This window comes from Molothrus aeneus, chromosome 8 (genome assembly GCF_037042795.1).
Source record: "Molothrus aeneus isolate 106 chromosome 8, BPBGC_Maene_1.0, whole genome shotgun sequence".
Taxonomy (NCBI): domain Eukaryota; kingdom Metazoa; phylum Chordata; class Aves; order Passeriformes; family Icteridae; genus Molothrus; species Molothrus aeneus.
Window position 1 is genome coordinate 7,092,893 of NC_089653.1, and position 20,305 is coordinate 7,113,197.

General features: G+C 41.5%; 1 protein-coding gene across 1 annotated transcript in view; it reads left to right on the top strand.

Moving 5' to 3' along the window:
- Nucleotides 1–20,305, top strand: part of RHOBTB1 (Rho related BTB domain containing 1) — a 48,203-nt gene that overhangs the window by 12,551 nt on the left and 15,347 nt on the right. The window contains exons 3-4 of the mRNA XM_066554564.1: nucleotides 15,850–16,051; nucleotides 16,397–16,500. Of these exons, the coding sequence (XP_066410661.1) occupies nucleotides 15,860–16,051; nucleotides 16,397–16,500 (296 nt within the window). The 5' untranslated portion in view covers nucleotides 15,850–15,859. The remainder of the gene's footprint in view (nucleotides 1–15,849; nucleotides 16,052–16,396; nucleotides 16,501–20,305) is intronic.

Below are 20,305 nucleotides of genomic sequence, written 5' to 3' on the forward strand. Positions count from 1 at the left end.
TTGTTCTCTTTATAAACTTTTTACGGATAAAATCTAATGAAATATATTCTAAACCATTACAAAAGTAGTTAGAAATTATTTTGATCTACCCACGTCATTGAAGTCTCTAAGCCTAATTGTGGGGGAAAAGTAGACTACAATGACAGGAGCTGGTAATTCTGATGTTTTAATTCACATGCTGCCAGCTGGCTGAGACTACACATACCACATGGAATGGGTGGATGGTGAAGTCCATAACTGAAGTACCACATTTCCTTATTTTGGTTGTACAACATTCACTCATGTTCTCTTTGTATTGTTGAAAGCAAATTTCATGGACTGAAGAGAGCACCTTCTGTCCCTCTGGGATTGCCATATGCTATGTGGAACCCATACAGGACAATTTAACTTGCTTTGTTTTTCTTAATTCCTTGTGCATTTAAATTATTTCCACTAACATTTTTTTATCCTAACACGCTCCTAAAGCCTTCTAATATGAAAGGCCCTGCATTCAAGGATAAGGGAGAGAGAGAAAACTCTAGGATGTCCTATAATATTTGGTTTTGGGTTTGGACAGTCCCAGGCAGTCTCTGCAATGTCAGACCTGCCTTTTTTTAGTGAACAAGCTCAGTTCTGTAACTATCCCTGCTGAGTGGTGTTGGTGTAGCTTGTCATAGGAAACTGCATTTGTGCTTGGGTGTTGCAACCTAAAGCAGAAGGGAAGTAATCTCAATTGTCCAGAATTAAAAGCTTTAGTGGGTCCTCAGGGGGAGCAAAGAGCCACGTCACCACTTTTTAAATTTTTTTTTTAAGCAGACTGTACCTAGACATCTAATGCAGGGAAGAGCCTCTTGCTTCTACATAGCCCTTGGTTCTGGGATGTAGACTTTCTCAGAATGCTAATAAACAGAAATGTAAAATCTAAACCCCAGAGTTACCATGCTTAGATTATCAATCCTCTGTAGATGCAGCAGACTTAGATTATGATGGGATGGTGAGAAGCATAGGTTCCCCTTCCAGAAGAATTTGTCAAAGAAGCTAAACCAAATGCTTGTAGTCCCTTCTTCCTGCACTTCCTGTTATCCTTGACTGGTGTTTTTTCAACCTGTGTCCTCCTGAGCCTTTCTCTGGTGTCTCAGAAGTGCAGGGGATGGAAGGGCCTGAGGGCACTGAGCTTCAGCATTTCTGAGCTGGTAGAAAGTTCTTTAAGGAGTTCTGCTAACACTGCATGTTGGAGCAGCCTCTGGAATTAAACTGACTCTCAAAATCCAGGAGTAGAAAGGTTATTTGTAAACTCAGTTACTGTCTGTGCACAACTGATGCTCTCTCCTGATGTTTTTTAATCAGCTGAGAAATACAGTCTCAAAACCAAAAGGTTAGTTTAGCCCCAGAGTAAAAAATAATACATTGGAGCATATGGGGATGTGGATTTACATTTGTCCTTTCAAATGCATTTTATAATTTAGCAAAACTAAGATAATTCTAAGTAGAATTCTCCATGGGAGTGAATGCATTTTTAAATTATTATTTTAGTCTTTTTTTATCCGGTTGTTCTCTCAGTTGTGAGATAGTGTTTAAAGCACATAACTGAGCTGCAGTGACGGAGCTCGCTTGGCAGCCCATAAACATGTTTTGGAAAGCTGTATTGACTTGGCAAAAGCAGACTGTAGTTAAATGCTACCATGGTCCAATGCCATGTCCTTTAGGATTGCTTGCAAAGACAGAGCTTATTCCCTTCTCCCTCTCCCTCTAGCTGTTATTCCCCCCTGAAAACAAACAAATGAAAATGAAAAATCCAAGCTGGCTACCTGGAATACTTGACCATCCAAATGAGTAAAACTTTACCATTCATGTATTTTTAATGCTTATGCAAAGTCAGTGGGAATATTTGTGGTTTATTACTGTGCTTTCTTGTACCAAAGCCTAGAAACTGTCAGTTGCTCCACACCCTATTAGAGATGCATTCCAACCACTTCTCAATGTGTCACTCAAGTTTATGGTCAAAACAAAACTGTTTGTTTTAAAAGTTTGGGAAAATGTAAATACGCTTCCATACAGTATTATGTATCAGAGAACAGAGAATTTCTGATTGTCCTGGGGTTTTATTTCATACTTTATACTGGAAAATCTGAATTATGTAAGAAGTTTTACATTTGTGGTAGGAGAGCACTGAATGGTAAAAATTGCTGTAGATGGTCATTAAAATGGAAATGATATAGTAGCATGTACCTATTTCCACAGCAGCAGAAGCCTTTATTACCCTTTGATGAAACAGGAAAAAAGAGAGAAACTTGAGACATTTTCTTTACCCCCATCAAAAGCAATGCCCTTGTTCTCTTTCTCCCATTTTAACCACCTGACTAATCTTTGTTATTGCTGTATTTTGCTAAATTTACTATTGTGCACTAAAAATAACACTTTCTTCCTGTCCTCTTCCCCCCTTTTTTTTTTTTTCTGTAGAAAAGCTCTGTAAAGAGCTGGGAATCAGATCTAAAGGTTTGTGGGGTTTTGTTGGCTTGGTTTGGAATTTTTTTTTAATTGCAGTCCAACACTTCTTGAGTCAATATCATGGCAAGTCTGGTTGCTTTGTGTCAGTTTTCTCTGATATGATGCTAACTTACCTGTTCTCACATTAGCACTCACTGTTTGCAGCAGTGATAGTCTAGGTATTTTTAATAGAGACATGGGTTCTAGCTCTGATTTTTCTCCAGGAAGTGATCATTTAGATTGTAGAAAAAAGGTACCAATAAGGAATTAAAAATTGACATACTGAAACAGTTTAGTAAAAGGAATACCTTTTGTATAACACGGCTTTTCCCAGCCTCCTGAATTGAGTGGGATGAACATGAAGTTTTTTTGTTTTCCCAAAATCTGTGTATCTGAGAGACAAGTGAATATATGGGGTTGTTGTTCTTGCACAGAATGAAAAATTTAACTCTCATTTGTGGAGAAGAAAAATTCCCATAGAACTTGAAACTCAAAAACCAGAAGGTAATCATACTACACATTTTAAATCTGTTTACTTTTATTTTTACTTTTTGTTGCCTGCATTATCAACTTGATATTTTTTTGCTTGTAAGTAGATGTCTGAGTGAGAGTTCTTTTGCTTTCTGATGCATTTGTTTTCGTCCATCCAAACTGTGCAAAGCTAGGAAAATAATATTTGCCATGATTCCTGTTGTTCTCCTGCCCCTAATAGCCTCCTTTTATAGGAAGTTGCAAACTGTAATTTGTCCTGACATAGATGTACTCAACTGAAAATTGTTGCAGTCTGACCTGGTTAATGTAAGTTTGGCTTCTAGGTATTTGAAAAATGTAAGTAATTGACTATAACCAAATGCATTTGGATACTGTTAACCTTTTACTGGTACAGATAACTTTTCTTGTAAGTGGGGTTTTAAACATATTTATAATGTTTACCTGCAAATTACTGTGTTAATGCTACGAGACTGTGCAATGTGTGAGACCAGGTTGCTGTAAGAGAATATTTTTTGAATAGTGACTACTTTATAAATAGTCACTGCTATGTCAAAAACTGTCCTTAACTGTGCAATTGTGCCCATGCCTCTTACTGGTTAGACAGTTTTGTTGCTGTCAAATGGTAAACACAGAGCCAGAGACTGCAATTTTGGCAGGGAGCCAGGTGTGGGTTGTAACACACAGGGCCTGGAGCTGCTTTCACTGGTTTGAAAACACCAAGTCTAGATTGTCGTTGTAAGAGAAAGGGAGGTTGTGGTCTAATTGTGATGTGTGTATTTTACATGAAGCCTTCAAAAACTGGTGAGACTAGAGACAAGTGATTTCAAAATCTATCAGCAGCACCTAAAGTAAGAAATCACATACCCAACTTAGGGCATCATCCAGGGAGGCTTTCAGGACCTTTGCACTGTGACTGTATTAACAGTATTTACAGTGTATACGTATAAAGACGTATGCCTGTGAGGGGGTATTGTTTTGATTTCAAGTTGTTTCGTGTCCGAGCTTTTACCGTGCGATGCCATGGCAGAAAGCCTGTGCTGCGGGCAGGGGCGGAATGCGCCCGGCCGTCCCCTCTGCGGGCCGTGGGGCAGGGGCGGGATGCTCCCGCATCCCCTCTACGGGCCGTGGGGCAGGGGCCGGATGCGCCCGGTGATCCCTGCTGCGGGCCGTGGGGCAGGGGCCGGATGCGCCCGGCCATCCCCTCTGCGGGCCGTGGGGCAGGGGCGGGATGCGTCCGGTGATCCCCGCTGCGGGCCGTGGGGCAGGGGCGGGATGCGCCCGGTGATCCCCGCTGCGGGCCGTGGGGCAGGGGCGGGATGCGCCCGGTGATCCCCGCTGCGGGCCGTGGGGCAGGGGCGGGATGCGCCCGGTGATCCCCGCTGCGGGCCGTGGGGCAGGGGCGGGATGCGCCCGGTGATCCCCGCTGCGGGCTATGGGTCGCTCCGCCGGGCGGGATGCGGGGGCGGCTCCATCCTCCGCCCCTTTACGAGCGGCCGCGGTTTCATGAATGAAATCCAATCGCCGCGCTAAAAATAGACCGGGGACTGGCACGTCACGGCTGCCGCTGGCCCCGCCGCCGCCCCAGGCAGCGCTGCAGGGCGGGCCGGGCCGGGCCGGGCCGGGCCGGGCGGGGACCCCGGCGCGGGGCCCGGCGGGCGGAGCAGCACCGGGGGCGATGCCGCCTCCCTACCGAGCCGCGGCGGCTCCGGGCGCTCCCCCGCCGCCGTGAGGAGCAGCGGGAAGGGGGCGCGGCGGCGGCCGCCACCCCCTGCGGGCCGGGGCCAGCCCCGCCGCACGCAGCCCGGCCGCCGGGCGTCCCGCCCTCCCGGGTAGGTGCCGCGTCGCCCGGGCGCGATCGTGCTCCGAGTGCCGGTGTGCGGGGCAGGGGCCGCCAGCGGGTCCGCAGGGGGCGGGTGGCGGCGCCCCGCGCGTCCCGTTTGCCCGCAGGTGCTCTCCCGGCTGGTCGGGAGAGAGCAGGAGGTGGTGGCATCCTCCCCTCCTCCGAGGACAGAGAGGGCTGAGTCCTTGGTGAAGCAGATCTGCCTGGCTTCCTTTTGCAGCGAGGCCACGAGGTGCAAGGCAAAAATAGACGGGTATGATGTGCACGGGAAGCACAAACCTCCTGGCGCTTGGTACCTCTGAGTGTCACTTAGTGAAAACCCGAAGGATATCTTTTTCCCTTCTTTTTTCCCTTCCCCTTTCTTTCTCCCTGCTTTGTCTGTGGAGTCTACTGTGAGCTGCTGTGACAACAGCAGGAGGCTCTTGGGGGGTCTCGTGGCACAGATTATCAGGTGTCTATGTCGGGACTTCTCTGTGGGCCATAGAGAGGGGCTGTAGAGACAAACAGGAGTAGACCTTTAATCTGTGTAGTCGACCTTTAGTAGGTATTGTGGCATCTGACATCTAGAAGAAAGAGAAATCAGTCACTGGACATACCGAGGCAGACTAGGTGGAGGAATTGCTGTCTATTGGTCAAGACACTACTCTGAAAGCAACAATATACTTGTTTGAAAAATTATAATAATAAAAGAAGGCCCTTGAGGTTCTGCATATGGTCACAGCAAGAGCAAGGAAGTGATGCCAGAATAGTCTCAATGACTTTGTTCATCCTCAGTTTGTGTACTATTTCAGGACACACAGCTGACTTGAAGCCAAATGTTCAGCTTGAGCTGTAATAGCTTGAGCTCTACTAGAAGCTGAGGTGGAAATTAGCTTTTCCAGTGTGCTTAAGGGGAGTCCTTTAGCTGCTGATCTTTCTAGGCAAAAATAATGCATGTGGGGAGAAACCCACCATTGATAGGATCATGCTGAAGAGTTGTCATGACTGCTCAGTGTAAGTAGTAATATTTCAGTACAGGCTGTATTTCAGGATCAAAAGTCACACCTCATGGAAACGGAATGGCTTCATTTATTTTCAGTATTTTTCTGAGGTACTCTTCCATTAGATTATGCTTTTCTTTCTGTGTATGTTGCATTTGCACACCTGATTCTATGTCTCAGATATACAGTGCATCTACACACTCTTAAAGAAAAAAAAGTGATTTCAGTATTTCTACTAGGGTTCTTTATCTAAGCGACATAATACTTAATGAGCATAAGATCTGGGACAGGCTCAGATACACAGAAGTATTTTTATCCAAGAAGAAATAAACATCAATTTTAGCTCTGGGAAGCTTTCTAAAACTCCTGTCCTTTTAAAACTCCAAGCTTCATAAATATTGTAAAGCATTAGGCTGAGAGGAAGAGCTGATCACTTGAACAGTAAATCCTGATGTTTGATTCTTTGTTAATACATTTTATTTGCTGGAAAAATACTTAAGTCCTTTATCCAGATGTTACCCTATGCTGAAGGGGATGAAAGGACAGAAGGAGGAGAAGCAAGGGAGCAACAGGTGTTTGACGTGCTCCTCCCTTGCTCCCTTCCTTCCTGCCAGAAAAGTATACAAACATTGTAGAGCAAACTGTGTGCTTGGGGAGGGGAAAAGGAAATGCTCAGGTGTCCTTGCTGCATACAGCAGACTTGCAGAGCAGCTAAGAGGCTGGGTGATTGTATCCTTGGATCACTGATCGGGTTTCCATAAAAGAGCTCAAAACTTTCTACTGAAGGAGTGAGTGGTGCATGAGATGCAATTGGTGCACCTGCAGTGTGTGTGCTCATAGCTGGGGCTCTATGGCATTACAGACAGGTCATGAAATAAAAATATGGATTCCCTTTTCCTCCCATCCAACACTATTCTACTTTTCTGTTTTCCTCTCCTTTCTGTCTCACATGAAACACAAGATTCAATTTCTTTCTTCTTTTTAAATTATTTTTTTCTTTGCAGATGAGTCTCTGTGTGGCACTAGACATTACAAATAAACCCTCCATCTGTGTGCCTCCTGCACTACTCTGTTAATGTTGCTGGATTTGCATTTGAGACATAAGGGCTGAACTTGACCCATGATCTGAAAATAGCATTTACCTGAAGTCTGCCATCCTGAAGTGTTTGCTGTTCCAGTGAGTGTTTAGGTCCTTGGGTGGGTTTTTCCTGCTGTCATTATGAGGTCTCACTCTCCTTTGGTAGTTTCCTAGTGGTAATAGTGTCTGGGAATGAATAAAAGCACATATAATGTCTTTCTAAGATCACTGATTAACAAAGAATAGAATGCATAAGAAATGTCACATATAGTTCAAGAAGCAAGAGCCTGATTCTATCTTTTGGAAAGAGAACAAGGACAGAAGGTGAATTCAACAACTCTCTGTGCTAGAAGGTCACCAGTGTCTCTGGAATATTCTATGTTTGTAGCTCTAGTGAAGCTCGATAAACATTTTCCCCACAGAAATGCACTGAAATTGTGAGAATGCCTTATTTGGTGGTGATTTTTATTCTTTCAGCACTGTTGGGAGCACTGCTTGGGAACAGCATCCAGTGTCAACACCTCTTTCACATGTGTGTGTACAGTCACTAACAACCTCTGCTAAAGTATCAGTAGTTTAATACTGCACAAGCATCTTAATTACATAAGAATAAAATCAGGCATTTCATGGAGTTTATTATCATGAAACCTGGTACTGTTGAGTCAGACTTTTCCAGGGACCCATCTTCCTTTAAGCTTTGAGTTTTATGTGTTATCCCAGGTACTTTTGGGCATGGCAGTCATTAAGGATTCAGCTGCAGCTTTACCCCAGTTATGTTAATCCAAATACCAAAGAAGGAATCAGAGCACCTGATGCTCTAGCTACACTGATGCATCATGTGATGCAGTAGCAGGGGATCTGTGAATGAAAATATTGGTGCTGAGGACCCAGGGTCCATACTGCACACAGCTCAGGGACAAAGGACAGTACTTCAGACTGCCTGTAATCTGGTCCCATGGACTGAATGCTTGTCACTGGTGGGTGGCACACCTTCCCTGTCAAAATTCAGTTTATGCACTCTGGCTGCACCTGATGTGAACCAAACCATGGAATATTTGATTCAAAAATGTATTCTTGAGCTGAATTAACATGCTGTTAGCAGTGCACCCTTGTCCAGCTCTTGCAGCTTAGTTTTCTGTTGCAGAAGGAGGACTGATCTGAGGACTTTGTGCATTTTATGGGTGGCTGCTTTAAAAAGTGCCAGCTGTTTGGTGATGGTTATCACCATCAATGGGTATTGTACATTCTTCAGGTACTTGGTTCTCAGCCACTTTTATTCATGTCAGCCACAGTTAATTTCAGTTTGTGATGATGTGACAGATTGCGACCCACAGCAATGCCAGATCTTGGTCACTGCATAGTCCCTTGTGTCTGCTGTGATTATCTCTGGTGAGTGGAATGAACAGTCAGTTGTAGCCAGGTATATCTGGAATCCTCACAAGATGCATAGGCAAAGCTGAAGTGCCAGCCTTAAATCAGTCCTGTGCCAGCTCTAGGGATGTTTCCCCCTTCCCAGGGGTAGGTCCACTTATGGGCACTGTTTTCCACATCTCTGTGCACACCAAGAAAGAAGAGGCAAAAGGAGGCACAAGGGACTGCCTTGTGTAGTAGACTCTGGAAAATTGGTGAAGGGAGGAGTGGCAGTGCTGCAGGCTCTCCCACCATGTAAAAATCTCATTCCAGATTCCCATACATGAGGTTTCTGAAATGGTTAAATGTCCTTCACCTGCCATGTGGGTTAATTTCTAGGGCAATGATCTCATCTCAGAGGATATCCCAAGGTATGTCACAGGTCAAAATAATATGTAAGCTGCTCAGTGTAATCAGCTTGTTGATTTCTGCCCTTCAGGTCTTCCTGAAGAACTTGTCACATACTTGACATTGCTCAAGACTAATGCTGAACTCTCATTTAGGTCTCTTTTTGGTTTAATAGACTGTGTATAACACAAAACCAGGTTCTTGTGAGCTGCATTTTTTTGAGGAGGCTCAGGAGAATCTGTTATTGTACCTAAAATTGAATGTTTTCATTCTTAGCTATTGAGCTGTCTGCCCTCAGCAGAGGGTAGTCTCTTTTACACATTGTTATGTGGGAAGAATTTGTGTTTTACTAGTATCTCTGATTTTTGGGCATCTGAGGAAATGCTCATTCTTACTGATCAGAAGTTTTTGTGTCATCACAGAGGTAAGTTGGACTCGACAAAGGATCCTAATAATTAACAGAAACAAACAAATCTGGAGTCATGCAGGCAGAGAAAGAGCAGAGTGACAGGCATCTGATGCAGCAAACCAGGAATTATTATTCCCTGTCTCTGCAATTTCTATGAGGGTTGTGGTGATCATTTGACTGAGAAGTTTTCTAGCAAACTTAGAGACATCAGTTCTGTCTTAAAATTTACATCATCATTAGGGGCTGCTCCTTTCATTTTCATGTGAATCCATGGTCAATTTTCCCTTCCCTTTAAAACCTGAGGGATACAGTGGGGATTATGGCAGCTGAATGGAAGCTTCTGACAACTTCTGTCTTTACACAGTAAGAGGTACCATCCAGAAATGAATCTGATGCTTATTGATCAAAAGCTGACATGAAAGAAGCTAGTTCAGGCAAGTCAAATGGAGTCATCTCTTGATGACAGCCTCAGTGTTCAACTTCTCCAGCTGTATCAAATTTTAGCATCATTCTGAGGGATTTATTTCTTTGTTGATACTGGTCCTAAGCTATCCCAGGACAGAAGAAAAAGGGTAGAACCAGGTTCTGCCAATGTGGAAGATAAAGGTGTTTCTGTTGACCTGCACTCTAGTGGGCAGCAACAGCCAGGGTTATCTCATTTATCACCTTGTGCAGTGAAACATTTCCATCAGCTGCCCTTCTCTTCCTACCCATGGGAGAGCCCAGCATCTCACATTTGCAATCAGGTCAGCTTTAGAATATAAGGGTTTTTCTCCTTCCCCAGTCATTGGTATGTCTGTTGTTTTCTTCTGCTGATGGACCAGGTAGGGCAAGTAGGTGATAAATTCCAGAGTTAATCTTGAATGTCTTCCTTCTGAGGTAGTCTCTTCAGTCTTTCCATGTAAACTGCCAGAACTTTAAATAATGGCAAAAGGGTAATGCTACTTCATCCTGGACAAGAATGCAGCCTGATACGCATCATGCCCACCCTTGTCCCCTGGTGGCCTAGTGGTCTGATCCCACCTTGAGTCTTGCTACCCTTTGTCACCAGGTAGTTCTTTGATACTGACCAGAAATAGTTTTCCTTTTGAAACCAGTCTCCCCTACAGGCCTCCTATGATTTAATAAAATATTAATATTAATATATCCCCTGTAAAAAATGTTTTGTGATGCTCTTTCAGCTGCTGGTAGTTTATCTGTTGCTTGATCTGCTTGATCCCGTGTTGTGATTAACTTCACAAATACACTTGATGTGGCCCTAAATTCATTGATTAAATTGAGCCAAACCACAAAATAGCCTTTTGGCCCTTAACCTTTCCCCAAATCAGAGCTGTCTGTGAATTCTGCACTCTTGCACAGGTGAACACTGAGTTCCCCCTGCTTTGTCCCATGGCATATCTGTGTTAATCCACCAAAGATTCTGAAACACCACATGGTGGGTTATATATTGAGAACGAACATTTCACACACTTCTTCTGGCTCATGTGCTCGTTGGTCCCTGCCAGCGTGCTGGTGCCTGGGGATTCTGCACTGCAAGGTAGTGATTTCAGTGCCTGAAGGACTTGGCATTTTGCATCTCCTCTTCCAGTTTCCATGGTTGCAAGCAGTAATTTTGCAACTTGGGGATGGAGGCAAAAGTGTTGCACAGTCTTGTAAATTTTTTTATATTCTTTTTGACATGTTATTGCCTAATGGCTCTCTGAAAGAGTCACTCCAAAGCTATACTAAAAAATACATCTCCAGAATAGATTGAAATATGGAGGAGCTACAAATGCACTTCATATAGTTTCCGGGAAGTGTGGTTTTTGGGGATAATTGTTGATGATCTTATTGCCTTACTGGTAGCCTTAGTTTTTCAGATAATTCCCATGCCCGCCATTCATATTAAGTCATGTTAGACTTTGTGTCTCTTTCCATTAGATTTCTTTAGTAAAATTGTGACATTTTAATTGTGGTTGGCACCCGCTTTGTTTGAAGGAGTTCCTAGTTTGCATGTTTGGTCAGATTACTTGACACAGGTTGAAATTATTAATTTTTTATTTTTTCCATGGAATAGCTTGAAGAAAAACTCCACTGAGCAGGCAAGGTTCTTACATGCTGTCATTCTGAGCTGTCATCTGAAGGTTGCTCTTAGCACAAGAGCTAAGTAAAATGCTTGCTTTGAGGGGTCCTGTAAGTACACATCTAAGAAGTGAATGGCTCCAGGATCACCCCATAATCATTGCCTAATGTATACACTCTTTGTGATTTGTTTGTGCTGAAGAGAAAAGGGTTGATAATAAGCTACTGTTCTTTGAAAAAAAAAATCTTGGTTCTGATTTGTATATGCTAAGTGAGGATATCAAACATCTGGACATTTCAAAGTGGGCATTTAGAGATCCACAGGGGTGGACTCCTGATCCTCCACAGGCAACTCACTATTGGGTTTGGATCTTCATCCACCTTGTTTCTAGCAGAAAAAAATGCAATCAATGCTTTAAATATTAAGCCGCATTCTTAAAACAAGTTCATGGTTATGATCTGGTTATCTATTGTATATTAATACACCTACACTAATACAGAGAGTTAGAGGTGCTGTGTGTGTCTGTTGTGTTTAATCTGTGTACCAGTGGACTTGATAATCAGGTGATGTGCTTCATCTACAGATCTTTTGGTAAATTTCTCCAGAAAGGGGGTGTTTCATTATTGAGGCTGACCAACTCGCATGCTATGGCAACCACAACTGTTTTATGGTGATTATAATAACAACTCATTTAGCAATGAGGAAAAGTAAATGAAAAACCAAGCACCCCACAGCAATTGGAGGTGAGGCAACAGAAAAAGAAATTGGCAACCATAACCATCTGCAAGCTGTGGTTCAAAACAGTAGCCTTATATTTCTTTGGAAATAAATCAGCTTTATTTGGAATATTTCTTAACTGCTAGTCAAGTGAATGAATTAAATGGCTTTATGTTAGATCTTGAGTCTGCTCACATCTCCTGCTTTTTTGGCTGCCTCTGATTTCTCTTCATCTGCAAACAATCACAGGTGACAATGTAAAAATAGAACATCCTAAGAGATTTTTGAGATCCTGTGTTATTCTTACGGGTATCTTTTTCCATTTCCATCCATCTGCTCATCTTTCTTTAGAACTGGTTTAAGCAGCTGAATTTTGTGCTCCTTTCTTTTGGAAACGGTGATTTCTGATCAGACCTTTTCTCTGGTAGGTTCTTTGCTGCCCCTCATTTGATGGCCTTTCTGTCTTTCTCTGGCTTTTTTGTCAGTTCCCTTTCTGGGACTGGTCACACTTCCAGTAACTTTCCTCATAGTTTTACCCTGCTTTGTTTTGCTAGTAAACTAAGCTGTTTCTGGTTGTAGGTTGGTTTTAGCAAGTTTTTCGTTGATCTTAGAATGCTATGCCTTTATCTAAATCTTTATATATGCTGCTTTGTTCTTGTCTAACCAGTTCAGTTTCAGTTCCAGTTGGTCTTCCTAGATATTTCCAGACTTTCAGAGCTCAGATCTAGTTGTCTTTTTTTTTTTTTAATTCTAGTTTTGTAAATACATGTTCTGCATTTTTAATCAGTGTGATTATATAATAGGTTTAGCACCAGCTTAACCTAGAGGCTGCCTTGAAAAAACTAACTGTGGCTGTATTTTTTAGATCTTGCATGTATGCCTGGCTTTAATCATTCCAGTAGCCAGAAGGCATCTGGCTACATTTGTAAGCATTTAATCAACTTGTTTTGCTAATTGTTTATACTGGAATTTGTTGTTAGCATCTGGTTTTACTTGAGGTGTCTAAATATCTGTCTGGGCTTCTGTCTGTCAGTCTCTTCAGGAGCTATTTATGCTTTAATCCCTTCCTGAAAACTAGTGAACAATATTTAAATGGTCTGGATTTTTAACACATAGTTATATTATAGATACTGGAGGATATTTAAGAACTTTCCTTAACATAGCCACAGAGCTCTACTTTTGTTTTTATTGCCAGTTTATTTTAATCTCTGTCCTGTGCAGTATTGAGTCATGCTAAAAATATCTTCATTAGATTCCATTGATCTACAGCAGGGCACTCAGGCATGCTGTGTCTGAGTCCTGTGATAACTTTGCTTTAATTAAGTTATTAAGTATATTGGAAAATTAAAACCCTAGTAATTTTTAAATTTTTTTCTAGGATTCTCAGATAGTTGCATTGATTTATCTAGTTACTTTTATTTAGATTTGCCTGTTAATTTTAACCTGGATTTGTTATCCTCTTGGAATTTTTTTAAGATTCCAGACTTTGTACTTAATACATATTTTTGTGACTGACTGAAGCACATTTTATGCAGAACTACCATTTAAGAACTTTGGAAGAATTTTTAAATCAAATTGTTATATAATACGACAGCTAATCTGTGTAACAGCTTTTTAATGGAATATTGGGTAGGAAGAAAAATTGATTTGGCATCTCTGCTTGGTAGTTTAAAACCAACCAGACACACTGGCTAGCCATGCTCCTTCATTTTGTTTTCTAGCCTTGTAAACATTTCCACATTCCATCTGTGATGTCTAGTCCATGCATGAATAAAATATGAAGTAATTTAATACCCCCACATAATATGTCAAGGGGGTTGCTGTTTATTCTCAGACTTGAAACTTTTTAAGATCACGTGCTGAAAGCTCTCGGGGTTTTGCTACTCATTTGGGGCCCTGCCTATGAGGCCATGGTGTATGAACATACCACTTTCTCTGTAGTGTGGAGAAAAAAAAGGGGTTTTTTGTACTTTTATTTGTGTTGTGACTGAGGAGGAGCAAGGATGCTGAGGAGGAACAGAGTTAGCTCTTGGCTCTCTTCCTGTGTTTGGAATCACAGAAAGGGGACAGAGCCCGTGGCCATCCCAGGTACCAGCCTCATGGGAGCTTCCATCCAGCAGGCAGCTGGGGCTGGATCACAGAAGGGAGCTGGGAGCCTCTGGAGTGCTCTACCTCCAGAGCAGTAACCTTTCAGGATGCAGGTGAAGGGATGAAGGCTGTCAATTAACAGCTTTGTGTCCTCACCAGCCCAAACCTCTGTGCTGGAGTCAGGAGGCGCTGAGGGCTCATGTGTGGCCAATGCTCCATGTGTGTTTGTGTGTGTTCAAAGAGTGTTCTCTGCTCTACATCTGGCACATTGCAGAGCTCTGCTTGTGCAACCATGCACTTGGGCCAGGGTGCTAAGTGTCTGGGCTCACGTTTCAGTCTCGGGTAGGATAACTTCAAAATGTATTCTCATTTTGAGAGTCTGTGCTGCAGCATTTCCAGAAGCGTTCAGTGTCTGTGTCATCAGTGTGACACAGTAGTGGCAAAAATCACTCTTGCACCTTGTCTGTGTCGTCCCTAACTCCTCCCTCCACACATAAATAAAGATTACAAATGTGCCTTAGCCATTATAGTTATTAGCACTCAGTCCATAGTCAAAATTTTATCTAAATGGGTAGCCTTGAGTTCTAACAAAGACTTTTGTTTCTTGGTGTACATCAGTTTAAATAAAGAATACAGTTAAAATCAGTGTTTGACTAGTAGTTACTAAACATGATTTTTTCTTAAATAAGAACATAGTGCCTCTGACAGTGAAAAATGGACACCAAAATAGCCTGAATCTGTTATTTTAAACAGCCTGACAGCTAATATATAGTCTATATCTAAGTGTAAATGAGATGTGAATATTAAAAAAGGTATTAAAACAAGTAATTGGATTTCTTTATCTGTAGTGCATTCTTCTCAGAAAAGAGGACACTATCACTCCAGATGATGACCTGTGTTTTGTCAATTAAATTGCTGTAGGTTCCTTGCTGAAATAATTATTAGGCAAGCCTTCCTGAAAAGGTTTGTGACTTGCATTTTCCTTGTACTCCCTCCTTGATTACAATTCCCTGGCAGAGTCCAGATTGCTCAGCAGACTGCTAGACATTAGAAAATCAAATTCAGATATATCAAACTATGATCCCACATATGAAAATGACAGACTGTAGTAAACATGCATGAGTTGGTTTTAGTCTTTCAAATATCCATTTTTTCCAGCTTGCCTTTGTATCTAGGCATTTGTTCAATATATTGCCATAGAATATTTAAGGAAATAGTTTCAATAATATCTTTCCATGAGGACAGTATCTTCAAGAAACTTTTTCTCCTCACTTTCCATTTCACATCAGAAAGAATTTCTAGGTATAGATAAGTATATTTGCAAGTTCCTGCTTGGCTCTTTGGTTTCATTTTAGTCCATGATCTGTACAAACTTCTCCTTGGACAATGAAGAGTGTGTGATACTTGCAGGATGTAATGGGAATTGTGGTTTTGTAGCGAACAGTCTCTGGAGTTGTCCTACAAGTGAGTTTTAGTGTGTGCTAAAGCCATCTGTGTGACTTGCTGTTAGCAATATTGTCTGGACAGCCCTAAATCAAATCCTGAATGGGCAGGACTGCAGAAGGCAGGTTTATACTGGTATCCTTCAGGTTAAACCCACTGATGCCCAGGCTTTTTTTCCTCCTGGCATAAAAAGTATTCACGAGAGGTAAGTTTATGCTAGCTGTCCTTGTTTCACCAAGATCTATCTTCTGCAAACAGGCTTGTGTTTACAGAAACCAAAGTGAAAATAGCATGTGAGCAGCATAAAGCCACCGTGGTCCAAATAATTGTGTATTTGCATAACTGAGCAGTATTTAAAGGACTGGCTGGCCTACTTTGGGACAGTTCACTACACACTTTTCCTTAAGAGTTTGTTGTCTCCAGGCATCTCTCAAGAAGAGGAAGTAAAAGGCTCTGATTCTAAACTGCACTGTTTTCACACAGAAGTAGAAAACTGCTTTAACTGTCTTGTTCCAGTTTTTGATAAATGGACATTGACATGGACTACGAAAGACCCAACGTTGAAACTATCAAGTGTGTGGTGGTTGGAGATAATGCAGTGGGAAAGACTCGTCTGATCTGTGCCAGAGCCTGCAACACAACCTTGACTCAGTATCAGCTGCTGGCAACGCACGTCCCGACTGTCTGGGCCATTGATCAGTACCGTGTCTGCCAGGAGGTAAGGGCTGCAGGTGTGCAAGGTGTGCAGCACATGCTGGGAGGTGCTGCTATTGTTTCTTGGCAAGCCTCACCCTGCCAGGATGCAGCAATGAGCTCACAAGTATTTTATGAGTGACCTCTACTGCAGCCATGCTCTGATAACACCTCTCGTTCTAAAGTAATTTCTTTATCAAACCTATTTTTAGGGATATAAATATTCTGCCTGATTTATAAGATACATCTTTTGGTAAAAACTGCATGAGGCAGACCCTTGACCTAGTATGTTTTGGACCTTTTGATGGGGTGAATTACAAAGTAATTGTCTGATGGAGGGAAAGAGAATGTTCTGTGTGTTCTCTTCTAGGTCCTTGAACGCTCAAGAGATGTTGTGGATGAAGTGAGTGTTTCTCTCAGGCTGTGGGATACTTTTGGGGACCACCACAAAGACAGGCGCTTTGCTTATGGAAGGTAAATTGATCCAAGTAAAATTTTAAGGAATATTTGCGTTCAAATTTTGGGGTAGAAATAAATTGCAAATCCAAATTTTGAAAAGCAAGGACTTAGCAATCACGGGTATTCATGTTCCTGCCCACTGCAAAGAGGATTATCTGCTGGAAGGATTAAAAAGATATAAATATTTAAAAAGCAGCATAGTTTTACTACGCTACATTTCCTTGAACAGCCTGCTAAGCTCTGTCAACAACTGTTGTCCTATTTTGAATTTTAAAGTACAGTCTCCAAAATAAGATTGCAGCTTCAGAAAATTGAACATGAGCATTCTCTGCCTGTATAAGCAGTGTTTGATATAATTGCCTAACAAGCAACAAACAAGGAGAGATGTTGGGAAATATCACTCTCACTCAATTAAATATTTATTTTATTAAAACCTGTGATGTTGAATGGGCAGCTAACCTCTTGAGAGCAGAGCTAGATTCATGAAAGATGAGGCTCTTCTGTATTTCCTTAATTAAAGCTGAGGTTTTCCTTCTATAAATATAAAATGTCTGTTAGTGAATCAATTAACCCTGGAAATTCTAAAAATACATTTATAATAAATATATATTTAAATGAATGTGATCTAGATTTTTCCAGCATGTGTTATATATGTGTGTGTATATACATGTTTCTAAAAGTTCAGCATAGTTTCAGCAAGGACTGAAGCCAGTGATAGTCTTTCTGGTTTGTTTAATTAGATCTGACCTTGTGGCAGTACAGACAGCAGAACAGCTGTATTAGGCAAATACTGAGCTGAAGGTGGGTTTTGGACATACCTTTTCATAACTCATATTTGAGAGGTCTCAGTCCTCACACATTTTTTCACCTTGTTGAACTTTTTCATAACCTTTTCATATCTGCTTCAGTCACTGCAGTTGATCAGACCTTCACAGACAGACACATTTTTTTTCCAGCTGGGAATGAATGCCCTTTGTAGAGTGTCAGCCCCAGCTTTCTATTGCATGTGGCCAAAATGTACTGTCTTGCTGTTTTTCTTCTCTCTGTGCTGCCTGATGACACAAGTGACTTTGAAGGAGGATGGTCTTTTCTATTCTCTACCCCTTAGAAATGCTGTAGAGGGTTCTGCTGGTTGAATCCACCCATTAAATTTTCAGGCTGTAGAACTCTCTATGTTTGTGCTACACTCCTTTGTGTACAGCACTGTTAGTTGAGTTTTCACAGAGTCATGAATTACCTGGAATTTTCTGTTGGGAGCTAAAGTGGCAACACATCTGGGCTGCACAACCTGTACCAGTTGTAAATAAGCTTTGTGAGAGAAGTTACAGACTTTAAGGTAATATTTACCTTAATATTTAGTGCTACTGGAAGATGTCCATAGATACTGTTTTACCTTTTGGCAGCATGTGGAGCCTGCATTGATAAATTTGGATGTAACTTCATGTTTCCACTCACTGTTCCACTTTGATGTGGCCTCCCGATATTCTGCAACAGATACTGTGTCACTGAGAAGATTACTGGAGATTAGGAGAGCAGAATCAGGCATGTTCTGAACCCTGATCCCACATTTACTGACAGGATGGGAGAGGGAGGAAACAACATACTTAGATTCTAATCCTGCAAACGCCAAGGAGGACGTGCATAACTTGAGATCTCGAGGATTAAGCATATGAACACAGTGATTCATTTGTGAGGTTTGCAGAACCGAACTTGTGTAGAATGAGGTTTGCTGTATCCTAATTAGCTTTAAAAGGCTGTTCTGGAAGCCTGCTCTCCTGTTAGTGGTTTTTCTGCAAGTCTATTAATGAAGAAAGTAACTGGAAGCTCTACAGAAATACTTTATAAATAGAATTTCAGTTTTAAAATGTTGTGATTGTAAGCATTTAGGTACTTGGTTGTTTTAAGAATGTTAATGTTGCAGTCAAAGTAGACTGTTTAGTATTTCATCTGGGTTGGCATTTTAAAACTAGTTTTTCAATGCTAAATGTTCACATTTCTAGGAATTTATTTTAAATCACCTCTGTACATTGAGCTGCAGTCTAGTCAGCTGTGTCAAATCTTGCAATACAGTGAAAGGCCTATTTCATGCCAAACTGTTCAAGGTTACGCCTGCAAGTGCCCCATGTTTTGATTGTCTGAAGGATCATATAATAATATAATCATTTGGTTCTCTTAAAAAAATTCTGTACATCTGCACCTTATGCAGGGGAAGGCTTACTCCAGCTAACATTCAGCCAAGACCTCTAATTGTCCTAAACCTGGTGTAACAAGAACCAGCAAGTCATTAACTCGCCTGCTGCTCCTTGGAAAAGTTTGCTCCATACAGTTCTAGAAAATGTTACATAAATAGATTATGCTATAGATGACTGGGTGAACAGTTAATCAGGCTTGTAGCACAGATAAATCCTTCTTAACTTTATTTTTCACAGATAGAAACATGAAAGGAGGGGAAAAGGAATCTGTTTCCACTATTTTTGTGTGACAGGACTAGAGAAACATTTGAATGCCACCGGGGATGGAATAGTTAATGTTTCTCTGCCATCCCTTAATGGGAGTATGGAGAGTGAGATCAGCTTGCATTCTGCTCTGTGGTGTTTAGTTTAATTATCACACTCCTCTGGGAGCTTTGGGAAACAGTTCCTGACAGCTAAAGGAGTGAGGGGGATGTGGCTGCAGAGACTTGTGGAAATATTTGCTGCAGTTTACAAAATGACATTTTTCCCCCCCTTAGACTAAAGTGTGTGCTTTAGTTTTGGAAATATCCTGTTCAGTTCAGTTTAAGAAGTATGTGATGCCAAACAGCCATTTATGAATAATTTCCCATAGGGTTTCATTTGGTGCACAATCATCCCAAAATGCTGTAAAATGATAATACCTTGGTTATGATTTAGTGTATTGATTTCCAGCTCCCAGCCACCTCTTTGTTTAATAACAATCTACCCTTGGTGCTATTGTATTCTCTAAGCCTGCAGATGAGGTGTGAACTTCATTTAAAGCCCGAGTTGTTATTCTGTAGCAGTTTCTCTGGGAGGCAAGTGTAAAGACAAAACATCTTAATTTACATTTCAACTTGTCAGGATTCACTATCTCCCATCCTCCTGTCCAATCTGGTTTTGAATGAGAGTGTCAACATATCATCATGTTCAAGCTAATCCTAGAAGCTGGCTTGTAGTTCTTTTTCTCCCTTTTTGCATCCTTTTCTTTTTTTTTTTGTTTTCCTCCCCCAGGTGAACATGTTTGGTTAATTTGATAAATAGCCTCTGTATCCTGGGGTTTTTAACATGCAGCTCTAGTATGTGTAAATATAAGCACAAACCTGCAAAGAGTTAATTCAATCAAATATTTATTCTCAATACCCAGAATGGGGGTTGTTAGCTAATTCAGCCAGGATGACTTATTTACTTGCAACTTAAATATGAGCTGTAGACCAAACAAAATCTGTTCATACAGCACGGACAGAAAACAGCTTTTTCCTCATGACTTACAAATGTGAATGAGTCTTGCTGTTAGACTGCTGACAGAGCCTCTTAAAATAGGTTTAGACTATTTCCTCTGTGGTGAATGGATTTTGTAAGCCTTGTGGGTATTGTATGTATGCAGAGGAACACATGCATTCAACTTTCTGTGTGATTACAATTCCCTTTACCACTTACTCCAATGTAATTGAATCCCTAAAAATATACCTTTGGAATGCTGCTGAAAGGAGTCCATGAGAACAGGGCTTTATCACTGACATCTGAAGACTTCCACCAACTTCCTTCTGATTTTTTTTCCTCAAGGGACAAATGATGATGCTGTTTCTGTAAGAACAAAACCAAGG